Source organism: Syngnathoides biaculeatus, chromosome 9 (assembly GCF_019802595.1).
Source record: "Syngnathoides biaculeatus isolate LvHL_M chromosome 9, ASM1980259v1, whole genome shotgun sequence".
NCBI classification, from domain to species: Eukaryota; Metazoa; Chordata; class Actinopteri; order Syngnathiformes; family Syngnathidae; genus Syngnathoides; species Syngnathoides biaculeatus.
In genome coordinates this window covers 13,634,270-13,647,082 of record NC_084648.1, presented here as the reverse complement: position 1 = coordinate 13,647,082, position 12,813 = coordinate 13,634,270, and the positions used below count along the sequence as shown (strand labels likewise).

At 43.7% G+C, this 12,813-nt stretch overlaps 1 protein-coding gene across 1 annotated transcript; it reads right to left on the bottom strand.

Moving 5' to 3' along the window:
* Nucleotides 1-1,984: 1,984 nt before the first annotated feature.
* On the bottom strand, nt 1,985-12,336 carry myoz2b (myozenin 2b). The gene is made up of 6 exons (XM_061830760.1): nt 12,228-12,336; nt 11,059-11,181; nt 8,612-8,778; nt 8,295-8,388; nt 3,304-3,466; nt 1,985-3,220 (listed from the first exon to the last, which is right to left on the bottom strand). Exons 2-6 carry the CDS (start codon nt 11,138-11,140, stop codon nt 2,995-2,997), a joined length of 732 nt encoding a protein of 243 aa, XP_061686744.1. The 5' UTR covers nt 11,141-11,181; nt 12,228-12,336; the 3' UTR covers nt 1,985-2,994.
* Nucleotides 12,337-12,813: the final 477 nt, after the last annotated feature.

The following is a 12,813-nucleotide window of genomic DNA, read 5'->3' as shown; positions in this document are numbered from 1 at the left end:
TGGGCTCACAGTTCTGAGGTCCCGGGTTCAATCCCGGACCCGCCTGCGTGGATTTTCTTCGGGCACTCCGGTTTCCTACCACATTCCAAAAACATGTAACATTAATTGGACACTCTAAATTGCGCCAAGGTGTGAATGTGGTTGTTTGTCTCGATGTGCCCTACCATTGGCTGGCAACCACTTCAGGGTGTACCGCTCCTCCTCCCCTTTGGCAACTGGGATAGGCTCCAGCACTCCCCACGACCCTTGTGAGGATAAGCGGCAAAAGAAAATGGATGGATGGATGTTTTTTGGATGTGGGAGGAAACCGGAGTGCCCGGAGAAAACCCACGCAGGCATGGGGAGAACATGCAAACTCCATGCGGGCAGGGCCGGGTCGAACCCGGGACCTCAGAACTGTGAGGCCAACGCATTGGAAACATAATGCCCTAGTGGTTAACATGTCTGCCTCACAGTTCTGGGGTTCAAATCTCAGGTCTGGCCTTCTTGTGTAGAGTTTCCCTGATGCTTGTTTGAGTTTTCTCCATGTTTTCAATTGCAGTATGAAAGCATATATTACACGTTAACTTCTTGAAGAATAATTTGTCCTTAGATATGAATGTGAATGTTATTTTATTCTATTTTTATTTTGCCCCCAAGAGAGGCTGGTAACCAGTCCAGAGTGTACCCCACCCCCTCGCTCCAAGCCAGTTCTGAAAGGATCCAGCTCAGCCGCAATCCTAATGACGACAAGTGCTAGAATTATTATATATATTTTTAAATGGACAGATTGCTGGATTTTTTTTTTTTAGTTCCAAATTGTGATGTGAGCTGTCCCGCTGCATATTTATTTTTTTTATGCCCCCAATTCCCCTCCCAAAAAAAGATCCAAAACATTCCCTTTAATTAGGACTGGGCATATCAGCAGTCTGGTTTTCTTTGGGCAGAGTATCAGTTGGCCCAGTATCAGAACTGAGTGTCCAGAACAAGATTTTATGATTTTTAGGCTGCACCGCTTGTATCGGATCTCCTCGGGTCAGGTAGCGTACATCCGTGTTCATGTACAGTAAAGTCAAGAAAGTGTGTGCTGTCTGTTTCTCGAGCCCGTCTCTCGTGGCGCGTCTCCACGGACACGCGAGGCCTTCTTCCTGCGCTCTTATTAGTTTAATTGCCGCTCAGCCGGTCGGGGACGTCCTTTCCTGGGACGGGCGCCCGCGTCAACTTCGGAGCGTCGCGCCATCTGTCCGCTCTCGGCGCTATAAAGAAACGTGGCGCACTGACGTCGTGCGCTCGTCTATATTGTTTCCATTTGCATCCTGGCCAAAATTAGAAGGCCGACATCACCGCTTACGCAAATTATTGCACTCCTTTTCTGTGCCGCACTGGACTGGTTCATCAACAACTTTGCCTTTATTTTAATTTTTTTTTACATCGGCTTGCTGGTTCAAGTCCCCTAATGAGCCAAAGTCAGGGCTAGGAAATGTTTGTGCCCTATGAGCTCATTAGATTTTTTTTTTTAGATTATTCATGGATAGTCAGGAGAAGGTAAAATGTGTATTTGAATAATATGAAATACATATTTTTTTAAACAGAAGAGTTCCCTTCACCCCTCACGATGCAACTCTGGCATCATCTCATTTCTCTAACTGCAACTTTGAATATAGTCTATCCCAGTAATATCGTTTCATATTGTTCCAAAAATATGTGTTTGTTAGCAGGATTACGAACAAATTTACACATCTTTTTAAAACACAAGTGTCAAACTCAAGGCCCGGGGGCCAGATCTGGCCCGCCACATGATTTTATGTGGCCCGCGAAGTCAAGTCTAGACTGTCAATTTCCGTGATTCTTGTAAAAATCTGCACCAAAAGTTCAAATTGTCATATCATAAATGATAAAGTTGAGATATCACAAACACTTTTGTGTTACCAAACATAAATATTTGAAAACACATAATGCTTGATTTGTGAGTCAAAATATGGTTAAATATTTTATTTTCATTGCTTGTTTGGTGGGCGGCACGGTGTCTCAGCTGCCAAAGCGTTGGTTCACAGTTCTGAGGACCCAGGTTCGATCCCGGCCCCGCCTGTGTAGAGTTTGCATGTTCTACCAGCGCCTGCGTGGGTTTTCTCTGGGCACTCCGGTTTCATCCCAAAAACATGCAACATTAATTGGACACTCTAAATTGCCCATCGGTGTGATTGTGAGTGAGGGTGTTTGTCTCTATGTGCCCTGCGATTGGCTGGCAACCAGTTCAGAGTTGCTCGTTGACAGCTGGGATAGGCTCCAGCACTCCCCGCGACCCTTGTGAGCATAAGCGGCAAAGAAAGTGGATGCTTGTCTGGCCATTAGGATCCACGTGCATCGGGACCATCTGTTGACCAAACCGATCCAGCAGATGGCGCCGCAGTAAATCTCACAACACATCTGAACACGAGTCCCGTTCCACAGACTCCACTTCAGCAGGTGTGCAAACTTGTGCAAGCTCATGACATCAGTTGTTCATTTTTACTCACTCCTCAAAAAGATGCTTAAAAAGAATAGGTCACATTTGTGTGGGGTTTTTTTTTTTTTTTTTTTGGTATTGGAACAGGGTGTGTAGACTTTTAACACTCAATGTAAGCATTCTGTCGGAAGTGAGGACTTGGACCTGAACTGCGAACCCAATGCATGTGTGGACGAAACAAACTAGATTTCCATCCTTTCTTTTTGTTTTTCTTTTAATTTTTTCCTCTTGTTGATTGTGTGACATCCACGACGAAGCGAGCTGTACTGTATTATTATTCATATTTTTTTGTATGTGTACAAGTACTGTCAACTTTCACGCGATCATCATTTGCAGCACATTCCATTTTTTTCTATTTACACGCCGTTTATCCCAGTGTACGACACACACACACACACACTAATCAACCGAGGTTAGATTTCGTCGTCCTTTGAGTGGCTAGAAAATAAAATTGGGAGGGGTGCGAGCCCCGCCTCCCCCCAGGAGCGCCGTCATTTCCGAGACCCCCTTTACAGGTCTTCTGACTCGGGGACTTGGATGGACTCCAGGGTGATTGTGGGGAGGATGAGGTGTGTGCCTTCAGATATCCACCCCTGGGCGCTTCTGTTGAAGGTGGGCCTCTTGAGTCCCGGTTGCTGGAGCTCCGGGTACTTGGGAGGGTTCAGGTCCAGCTCCGGAAGTTTGAACGTTATCCCTCTCGGGGCTTTCTCAAAGCCGCCGTAAGGGGTCGCCACCCTGTAACGTACACCGAAATATTCCGTGTATCCACGTTTGAAACAAACCTCCACAACTTACTGTATAATGGACACGTTTCTCACCGGTTGAAGCTCTTGTACTCGGGAAGTTCTGGTCGAGGGTCCACTGGGGGCATTCTCACCTTGAAAGTGTCAGCCAGGCCTGGATCGTTGATGATGGCCTCCTCCCAGGGTGACTGGTAGCATTTGGGCATCGGGGGTGCATTTAACGTCTCGGCGTTTGCGTCTGTCGAAGAAACGTGCAATTTTGGCTGCGACCAGTTGGGGGGGGGGGGGGGCAGAAGTGCCATTGCCCCAAAACCCTCCAGTTGCTCTTTTTATATTTAATGTGCGTGTGATAGACCAGAGGACGGCAAAGTATGACCGTTGGCCTCAAGAACTGACCTTTTAAAGTGTCCTGTCATATTTATTGCATTATTTTAGCCTCAAATTGATGAATTCAAATGTTGTCCTCCCCCACCTATTTTTTAGATAGATACCTATCCATCCATCCAGCCATTTTCTTAACTGCTTATCCTCACAAGGGTCACAGGGTGTGCAGAAGGCTATCCCAGCTGTCAACAAGCAGGAGGCGGAGTGCACCCTGAACTGGTCGACAGCCAATCGCAGGGCACGTGGAGACAGACAACAGTCGCACTCACAATCACACCTATGGGCAATTTAGAGTGTCCAATTAATGTCCCATGTTTTTGGGATTTGGGAGAAAAACGGAGTGCCCGGAGGAAAACCCACGCAGGCCTGGGGAGAACGTGCAAACTCCATACAGGCGGGCCCAGGATTGAACCCGCGACCTCAGAACAGTGAGGCCAACGCTTTCCAGCTGAGCCCACTGTGCCGCCTTGATACCTATATATGATTTAATAATTTTCTCATTTCTTTCTTATAAATAATCATTTACAAAATATTTTCACCTATCCATTTAAAAGCACTCCCGTGATCCTTGTGAGGATAAGCGGCTTGGAAATGGATGGACTTAAAAATAGATCAGTTATTATATAATTCGTTTATGAATTGTACAGTGTTGTCGTGAGTTTGATGAATTACATTTTTTTGATCGCACTCTTACTCAAATCATTCATCTTGAAATTGTTTTGAAATGCCATTAATCTGTCACCCCACAATCCACCCACACTATAATATTATACTTAATAAAACATACAGCATTGAGATCAATAAATAGATTTTAAACATTTTTGTCACACTGTATCAATCGAATAGCCAGTGTGCTGCCTGCCTTTGCCACACGGGGGCAGTATATGCCAGGCACGGCTATACTGTACATGGACGCCTGTACAGTAGAAATCTCTGCTCCTCACAAGATCAAGAATACTACATAAATGTTATCTTAATTGTGTCAATGTGTTGTTGGACCATTCATGTGTCAGCATGAGCATTAAAATGGCGGACTACGCGTTTGTTTTATTTACACGGCGTGAAATTGTCCTAATTTTTGAACATATCACAGTGGGTGTGGCAGCAAAATAATTAACGGAACAGTAATTCTTAGTCTCAGCATTGCATGTAAAATCGTTACCGACCAACATTAACAAGCCGACTTTCCGGAACTTTTCTATCTATCCTCATAACCTGCTAACCCTTTCACGATATGAACTCAAAATCCATCCTATGCATTGAACATTGATGAAATTACCTAAGCAAATATTAAAAATATATATATATATTTTTAGCAAGCTACTGCATCTCCCCTCAAGTCACGTGGTTCCCCCTTCAGAGGGAAACTGAATGTTCCGGAATTTAAAAACTCCCCTGATCCCGATGTGACGTTTTTGGATCATTAACGATCGGTAAAGGCCCCGTCACACCACAACGTTCTGGTCAGCGTTCTATAGCGTTTGAGGAAACGTTGGTAGTCGCCGGAAGAGCGTTGTTTGAACGCTAGTGAATGTCAACGATCGCTGGGAATCGGCGGAGAACGCCGGTCCGGAAAAAAAGTTTTGAACGTGCACAAAAGTTCTCTCCGAGACCAGCGTTCATCAACGTTTAATTTTAAACGCTGCAGAACGTTCGTGGAACGTTTTACTAACGTTCGCCGAGGGTTGCACGCGTTTGGCTATCGTTAGTCAGTCGTTACTTGGTTTTTACTTATCGTTTGTTACCGTCGGAGCGTCATCACTGGGGTTTTCATGGTGTTAGTCACATGGTGCGTTACTTCTCGGACGTGCTCTTCCTCCTGGTGTTCTTTTTCCTCCAAAGACATTTCTAGTGAAAGAAGCTTTGCATTCTTACTTGCAGCGCTAGTAGCTGAAGTCCGCACCCCACCTTTTTTTTTCGTCTAGGCGGCATGATGCTGACTGTTCAAACTCACGAGAACAACTCAAGTGACTGTGAAATTTCCAACGTTTTCGTTCCCGTTCCACTGTAAAAATTACACGCCAGCAAAACGCTATTCTGTTGTTATCCACCCGTTTAGTCACACGTTCAACACGCTCGTCTAACGTTGACAAATCGCTCGTCGCGCGCCGGTGACACGTTAGCGCACGCTAATGGTTTTTAGGGGTATCTTATTTGGTCGCTGTTACACGCATCTCGTGCGTTAGACACACGTTAATCACACGCCAGATGTGTCATCCTCATTTGAGAACGCTGAAAAATAGAACGATTGAAATGTTCAGAGAACGTTGACGGAGCCTTAACAAATTCAGTTCGCGGCCACGCAGGAAAGATTTGAGCGTCGTGAGCGGGATTGCGCCCCAAGAGCCCCTCAGACCTTGGCAGGCTGACTAGTCTGTCATTACGATGTTAGGTCTCAAAATAGCGCATAGTTGAAGTGTACGCTCATCGTGTAACGCGTCCGCAATGGGACGGCAACCCTTCGAGACTGAGCCCGGTCCAGTTTGACGGATCACATGACAAGAAGAACGCGTTCCATTACTCATTGTTTGGAAAAAAATTAAAACAGCCGCTGCGGAATAGGATTCTCAAACAGCTCTCAGCCAAGCCCTCTCTCTTATCATTTGACAGTGTGTTGTCATTTTTTTTTTTGGGGGGGGGGGGGGTTGCATTTCTTTTTCTTTTTTTTTTTTTTTTAATGACAACATTACATAATCGCTAGCTCATGCTTGACTGTTTGGCAGTAGGCCTTATTTTTAGCGCATGGTGGAGTCCTGAGAGTGGAGGAGGGGATATGGATGGCAAATTCACCACGCCCCCCCCAAAAAAAAAAAATTATGACAGCACCAATATCAGCTGAATGAATGATGAAGGGAAAGCATTTAAATCCTCGCTAATGCCGTAAATCACATTTCTCCGCGCTGGACTCGCATTTCAAACGCTTTGCGTGCTGGGAAAGGATTGAAGTTATTTTGGGAGGGCTGTAAAATTGAAATGGTGGGCTGTTCGAAGTCGTAGTTTACTCGTGTGTGTATAATCATATTTCCCCTATTAAAATGAATTGAAATGCTATTAAAATGCCCCCCCACCCCCCTAAAAAAAAATGTTCTTTAAATTGTTACATATGGTTACTATGTCACTAATGTATCAAGACCTCACAGTATGGAAGTAAATATGTGCCACCAGGATTTGAATTAAAAATGTGATCAGATTTTCAATAGCTTTATTTCAGTATAACTTTTCAACGTTAACAAATTGGCCATATAACAAGATTCAAATGCAATTTTTTTTCAGTCTCCTGAGATTCAACTGGCTACAATCACTGATCTAAAAAAAAAAGAGACTGGATGGCTCATCGGCCACCAAAACTGAAGTCGCCATCCGCCATCTTGATACTCCCAAAACAACCGTGCCGACCTGTGTGTAAATCGCCGGTTTCGCGGCTGTGAGAAAACATTCCACGGGTAAATTAGAAAGATTTACTTTGACACTTTTAACGTTTTTTTCTTTATTTTCTGATGAGATTAATTCACTTGAAAAAAGTTTTTGTTTACGGTTATTGTTGTTCGCTGTTCACTCTCTGCTTCACCTTTATAGGCTGACGGGTTTTTTTTGGGCGAAAAAGCGATGTAAATATTTTCCCAAACTTCATCAGTGGATAAGCAAGAAAACATATTTTCTGTGAAATTTATTGATGAAATTCATAATACAGAACTCTGCAAATTGAATTTGATTTTCAAATGCGGTGAAACAAGTTTAAATTTTGAAATAGGAGATTGCAGAGACAACAAATGAATAATGCGTTTAGCATGTATTTTCCCATTGCGAGTCCTTATTTCCAAAAATATATCTAACTGATTGACTTAAAATGTAATGTTTTTATGACAAAAAATGCTTAATTTTTTGTTATTTTATGATGATAGTGCTTCACAGTGTATTTTGGGAAATCACAGAAATCGGGCCCTAGGTAATATGCAAGGTTTCTTGGCAGTCACGGTCTTCTATGCCTTTCCTTTGCACTTCGCCTTTTTTGGCTTACCAAGTCAAATTAAAATCCCGTTACTAGAACTGAAAAAATGTCAAGCTCACCCGACCAGTTTGAATTCTACATACCAAATTGTGAGAAAAACCCCACAATAATCCAACCTGTCAACCCTGTCCTCCACATGTTTTGGGAGTACCAAGATGGCGGCCAACTGGCTTCAACCAATCGAGACACCGCTAGATATGTATGCGCTATCCAGTCTTTTTTTTTTTTTTTTTTTTTTCCCAGATCAGTGGTTGCTTTTGGTCAGAACCCAACACCCAGCCAATCCAGTTTCGCTTTCTTAGTATGTGACGTCACGTGACCAAGAAAGCGTAACTGGATTGGCTGAGTGTTGGGTTCTGACCTGAAGTAACTCCGCCTTCTCAACACTGAATTTAGACGTTGAATTTCAGACAGCGAATTGTAGCCAGTTGAATCTGAGGAGACTATAAATATTGCGGTAGAATTTTTTTATATGGCGAATTTGTTAACATTGAAAAGTTCAACTATTGAAAATGTCATCACTTTGAAATAACAACGTAAAATTTTCAGTGGCATCTTTAATTCAAATCCTGGTGGCACAGATTTACTTCCATATCATGTACAGTAAACGGCAATCGGATTGTAGTCAATCAATAGTACACATTTAGTAAGGAGTACTAAGGAGCCTCATTACCTGGAACGGCTTCTTCTGGATTGCTAGTATGGCCGTTGGTCGGCGCGTCCACTTTAATTTCAATCATGTGTGCACTCTGGGCAAGAATATCATTCTGCAAAACACAGTAAAGACTATCAGCTCGAGTTCAACTCGACAGGCTTGACTTGTATGCGCCGAGACATACCCACACACACTTACACGCACGCACACACGCGCTGATAAACTCGGAAGTCGTAGCTTGTCAGCTAAGTGCCTCGAGGAGGCTCCCGCGGAACGCTCCCATTCCTCTTATCGTCACCGTGGCCACGCGTTTGCGGCGGCGGCGGCGAACTCACGTTAAGCTGCGCGTTGGCCTCGTTCCGTATGCTCTCGAACGTGTACTTTTCCGAGCGTCTCTGGCGCATCTTGAAGAGGCGGGACCCTCTGTTGGAGAGCAGCGACAGCTCCTCCAGCATGATGTCTTTGGGGGTGCTGTGCTTCTTTCCCAGATCCATGGCGTCGCCTGGTGATCGCCGGCAACGACGCACAAGCGACATTTAGTGGCGCCCGTGCACGGAATCGTTTAGCGCACAGGTGTCAAAGTCGAGGCCCCGGGGGCCAGATCCGAACCGCCACCTGATACCTCAATCATCAGATTCTTGCGAAAATCTGGACCAAAATTTCAAATTGTCATGTATCACAAATGATCCCGTTGAGATATTACCCGAACCCTAACCCTACTGCAAGGCGGAAGTCACTCATAATTAATCTTATTGAATACATATAAATTCAAAATTTAGTAAATAAATAATTCGATTTCCCGGGGGGGATGTTCTATTTTTTGAGGGGAGGGTTCATTTAGTTGGGACTTCCACGAGTCCAAAGAGGGCCCGTGCACCTGGATCATGGTTGAGTGCTGATGGGGGTTCATCTTACATTGCCTAACCCTAACCCCAACCCGAACCCTAAACGTCTTTTTGTGAGCAGTGGTTGAAAAACACATTACGATTCATTTCCAATTCAAAACTGGTTCTCAAATTTCGTGTATAAATATGATGAGGCAATTAAAGATGTGTATGGTTCCACGATCATAACGACCCTCTGAGGGTAAAACATAACTACAATGTGGCCCGTGACAAAAATGAATTTGACACCCCATATTTATCGCCATTGGAAAAAAAAATGGAACACCAGTAATCCGTTCTTGAGCTGCAAAAAAACAGTAACAAATTTTTTTGTAACTTGTGCTTGAGAATTAACACTCGATAGCACAGGTGTCAAACTCAAGGCCCAGGGGCCAGATCTGGCCTGCCAAATGATTTTATGTGGCCCGTAAAGGCAAATCATGTGTGCCAACTTCCATGATTCTTGTTCAAATTCGGACGAAAATTTCAGATTGTCATATAATAAATGATAATGTTTCCAAACATCAACAACAGTTGAAAACTCCATTAGCCTTGATTTTTGATTCTAAGCCTAATTCATACATTTCATGTGTAAATATGATGAAGCAATTCAAGGGTCGAAAACGGGTTTGACGCCCCTGCTCTATAGTATTGAACTTTATGTAATATATATATGTTGAATCGAAGTTTCATCATGATTTTATGCTTTTATTCATTGTAGGACTCTTTCTGCTGTGTCCATTTTGGCCACCGGGGGCAGTAAAGTACATCTAGCTATATTACTCCTGCTATCTATATCATCAAACACTCAATCTACCCTGGACAGCACAGAATATAAATTGAAACACTGTTCTATATGACATCTCGAATCAGAACCTGCAAAAGAAATTGAAAATGTATATATAATTTGGAAACTTATTTTAGGAAATTTTGGCCTATTGGTTGATTGAGGATAAAGCGGTGAATGATGGACCTTCTGGAAGAATTTTTCACGGTCCTGCCTGTCTTTGTGTATCACCGGCATCAATAGATGGACAAAAATGTTATTTTGTGTTAATAGATGATCATTTTTGGACAGATTAAATGTCAATTTTGAAAGGGCCTTCTGACTCTAAAGCCTTTCATTTTGAAATTGTAGAAGGAGAATCAGTTGAAAAACTCTGAAAATTTCAGATAAACCCCCCACCAACCCCGGAGATAAATTTGGCGGCTTTGTTTTGTAAGTGGCGTCACGGTGGGCTCGGCTGGTAAAACTTGGGCCTCACAGTTCTGAGGTCCCGGGTTCAATCCCAGACCCGCCTGTGTGGAGTTTGCATGTTCTCCCCGTCCCTGGCTGGGTTTCCTCTGGGTGGGCACTCCGGTTTCCTCCCACATCCCCAAAACATGCAACATTAATTGGACACTCTAAATGGCCCCGAGGTGTGATTGCGAGTGCACCTGTTTGTCTCTCTGTGCCCTGCGATTGGCCGGCGACCAGTTCAGGGTGTACCCCGCCTCCTGCCCGTTGACAGCTGGGATAGGCTCCGGCACTCCCCGCGACCCTCTTGAGGATAAGCGGCAAAGAAAATGGGTGGGTGGATACGACACCCTCATATTCTATTTGTTTCTCAACTTGTAACTTGTTGGCTTTTCATCGTACGTCAGAATTGCGGACTCAGTTTAGACATGACAGAAGGGCGGCCGGCTGTCGCAGAGCTTCGCGGCCCCTCACATTTGGCCCTCGAGTTCCCTTCCCACCCCAACCCACGAGCCACCCAGAAATAGAGCTCCGTAAAGGCCAAAGACAAAAGCGATGTCATCTCCGGCTTGCAAACGATCGCCCTCGTCGTATTTATGGCCCTCCCGCTTTTGTGTTGTCGCAGCGGTGTCGTGTTTTGGCCCGTGGCCGCGCGCCATACCCTCGCCGCTGTGGACCTCTCGACAAATGGCCGCCGCGTGCTTCTTCTTCTCTCCAGCTGGCATTGTGCAGAATTGTGACATTGCGCGTCCTGGCAAGGTTGTTGTTGAGTGCAACGGGAGGACTGGAAACACATTCGGGACGCTCCGTCAGGTTGTTTGGACTTTTTAATACATGACGGCGTTGACCGGGCGCCATTTTTCTGACGTGCTAGCATACGAAAACCCTTGAATGGGTCATAATGATGACAATGGGGGTTAAATATCTGGCAGAAATTTTGGATCATTATATGATATATATAAATCACAGTATACACTTTTTTTAAGTTCATTTTCTTGAAATGACAAGATTTTTCTTTAGTTTTAAGACCTTTTACAATATTAACTCAAACTTTTCCATCTACCTTAATCATTACGCTCATCAATGTATTATCCATATACAATATATTTTTAAATTTGATCACAACTGTTCAGTTTCAAATCTGTTTGTGTTCTTTTAATCCTTTTTTTTCAGTCTCACTGAGATATGTTGAAAGTGTACATTTGAACTCAATGTAAAACATTTTCCCGAGCATTTATGTTTTTAGTGTGAGGCGGAGTTTATTTTGCGAGATATTAAACACTTTACTACAGTACAATCAAGATGTAATTTAGCACTCAAGATTTTTTAATTCAAAATATGGATCGTTGTGACACAAATCTGCTGTTCACCTTGTTCATATTGTATCATGCAATACATTTACAGTAGTACTTTTATTTCAATGTATTACGTATAAAAAGTCGTTGTTGTAACATGACTGGGACGCACATGTTTTAAAGCTACAGCTTTCCCACCACTTCAATATTTATTCATATAAGAATTGCACATTGACGATAATGTTCTCGGAGAAAATATTGCAAATTGTGTTGTTTTATTCGTCTTTTGTTCTTTAAAAGCAGATTACTGCATTCAAAGACAACGCTTACACATGAGATATTTCTTGGCCTTTGCCGTAATGTGGCCCAACTTAAATGCAATAATTAAATGCACGCATTAAAAAAAAAATAGTACAGTATTGTATGAAATTAAGAATATTTACTGTGCGCCATTCCAACTAAATGAGACATGATATTTGGGAACAATTATGTACATAAAAATGAATAAAAAAAATCCACTTTGGTTTTTGCGTACCTGTGAAGGTGCCCCGAGCGTCCGGGCTGTGATCCTCGAGCGAAAAAGCGGGCGACGCTCGCAGAGGTCAACTTGCAGTCGGTCAGTTTGATCTTCGCTGATCTTCGCACTCGCCGACACTAAAGCCAAACTGCCGGCGTGTCTCGGTGCCTGTTGGGCCCGGAATGCCGCTTGCATCAATAGGCTAAATATAACCCGACAAACACGCCAAAGCGCTCTCAAACACCATCCGGCGACGGCAGAGGATGGAACGGGGAGAAGTCCTCCGATGAGAACTTCGACCTCCTCCACAGATAAAAATAACATCCTACTTGTCGGAATGTTCGCAGTCAACATGTCACATCGGGTTAAAAACCTACACAGTAACATGACTTCAAGCTATGCAACTCGTTCTTGATACTGTATATAGAGAACAGCGGCTGTCGTGGAAATGATCGCTGTATCCTTTCAAATATGCTGAAAAAAAATGGAGGCAGGCAATAATAGGGGTGGAATTTTGAGTAATAACAGAGTAATAGCGATAGATGTAGTAATTGCAATGTGGAGCATTTTGACAGGTGAGCAGTCACGATTGGGTGCAAAAGGA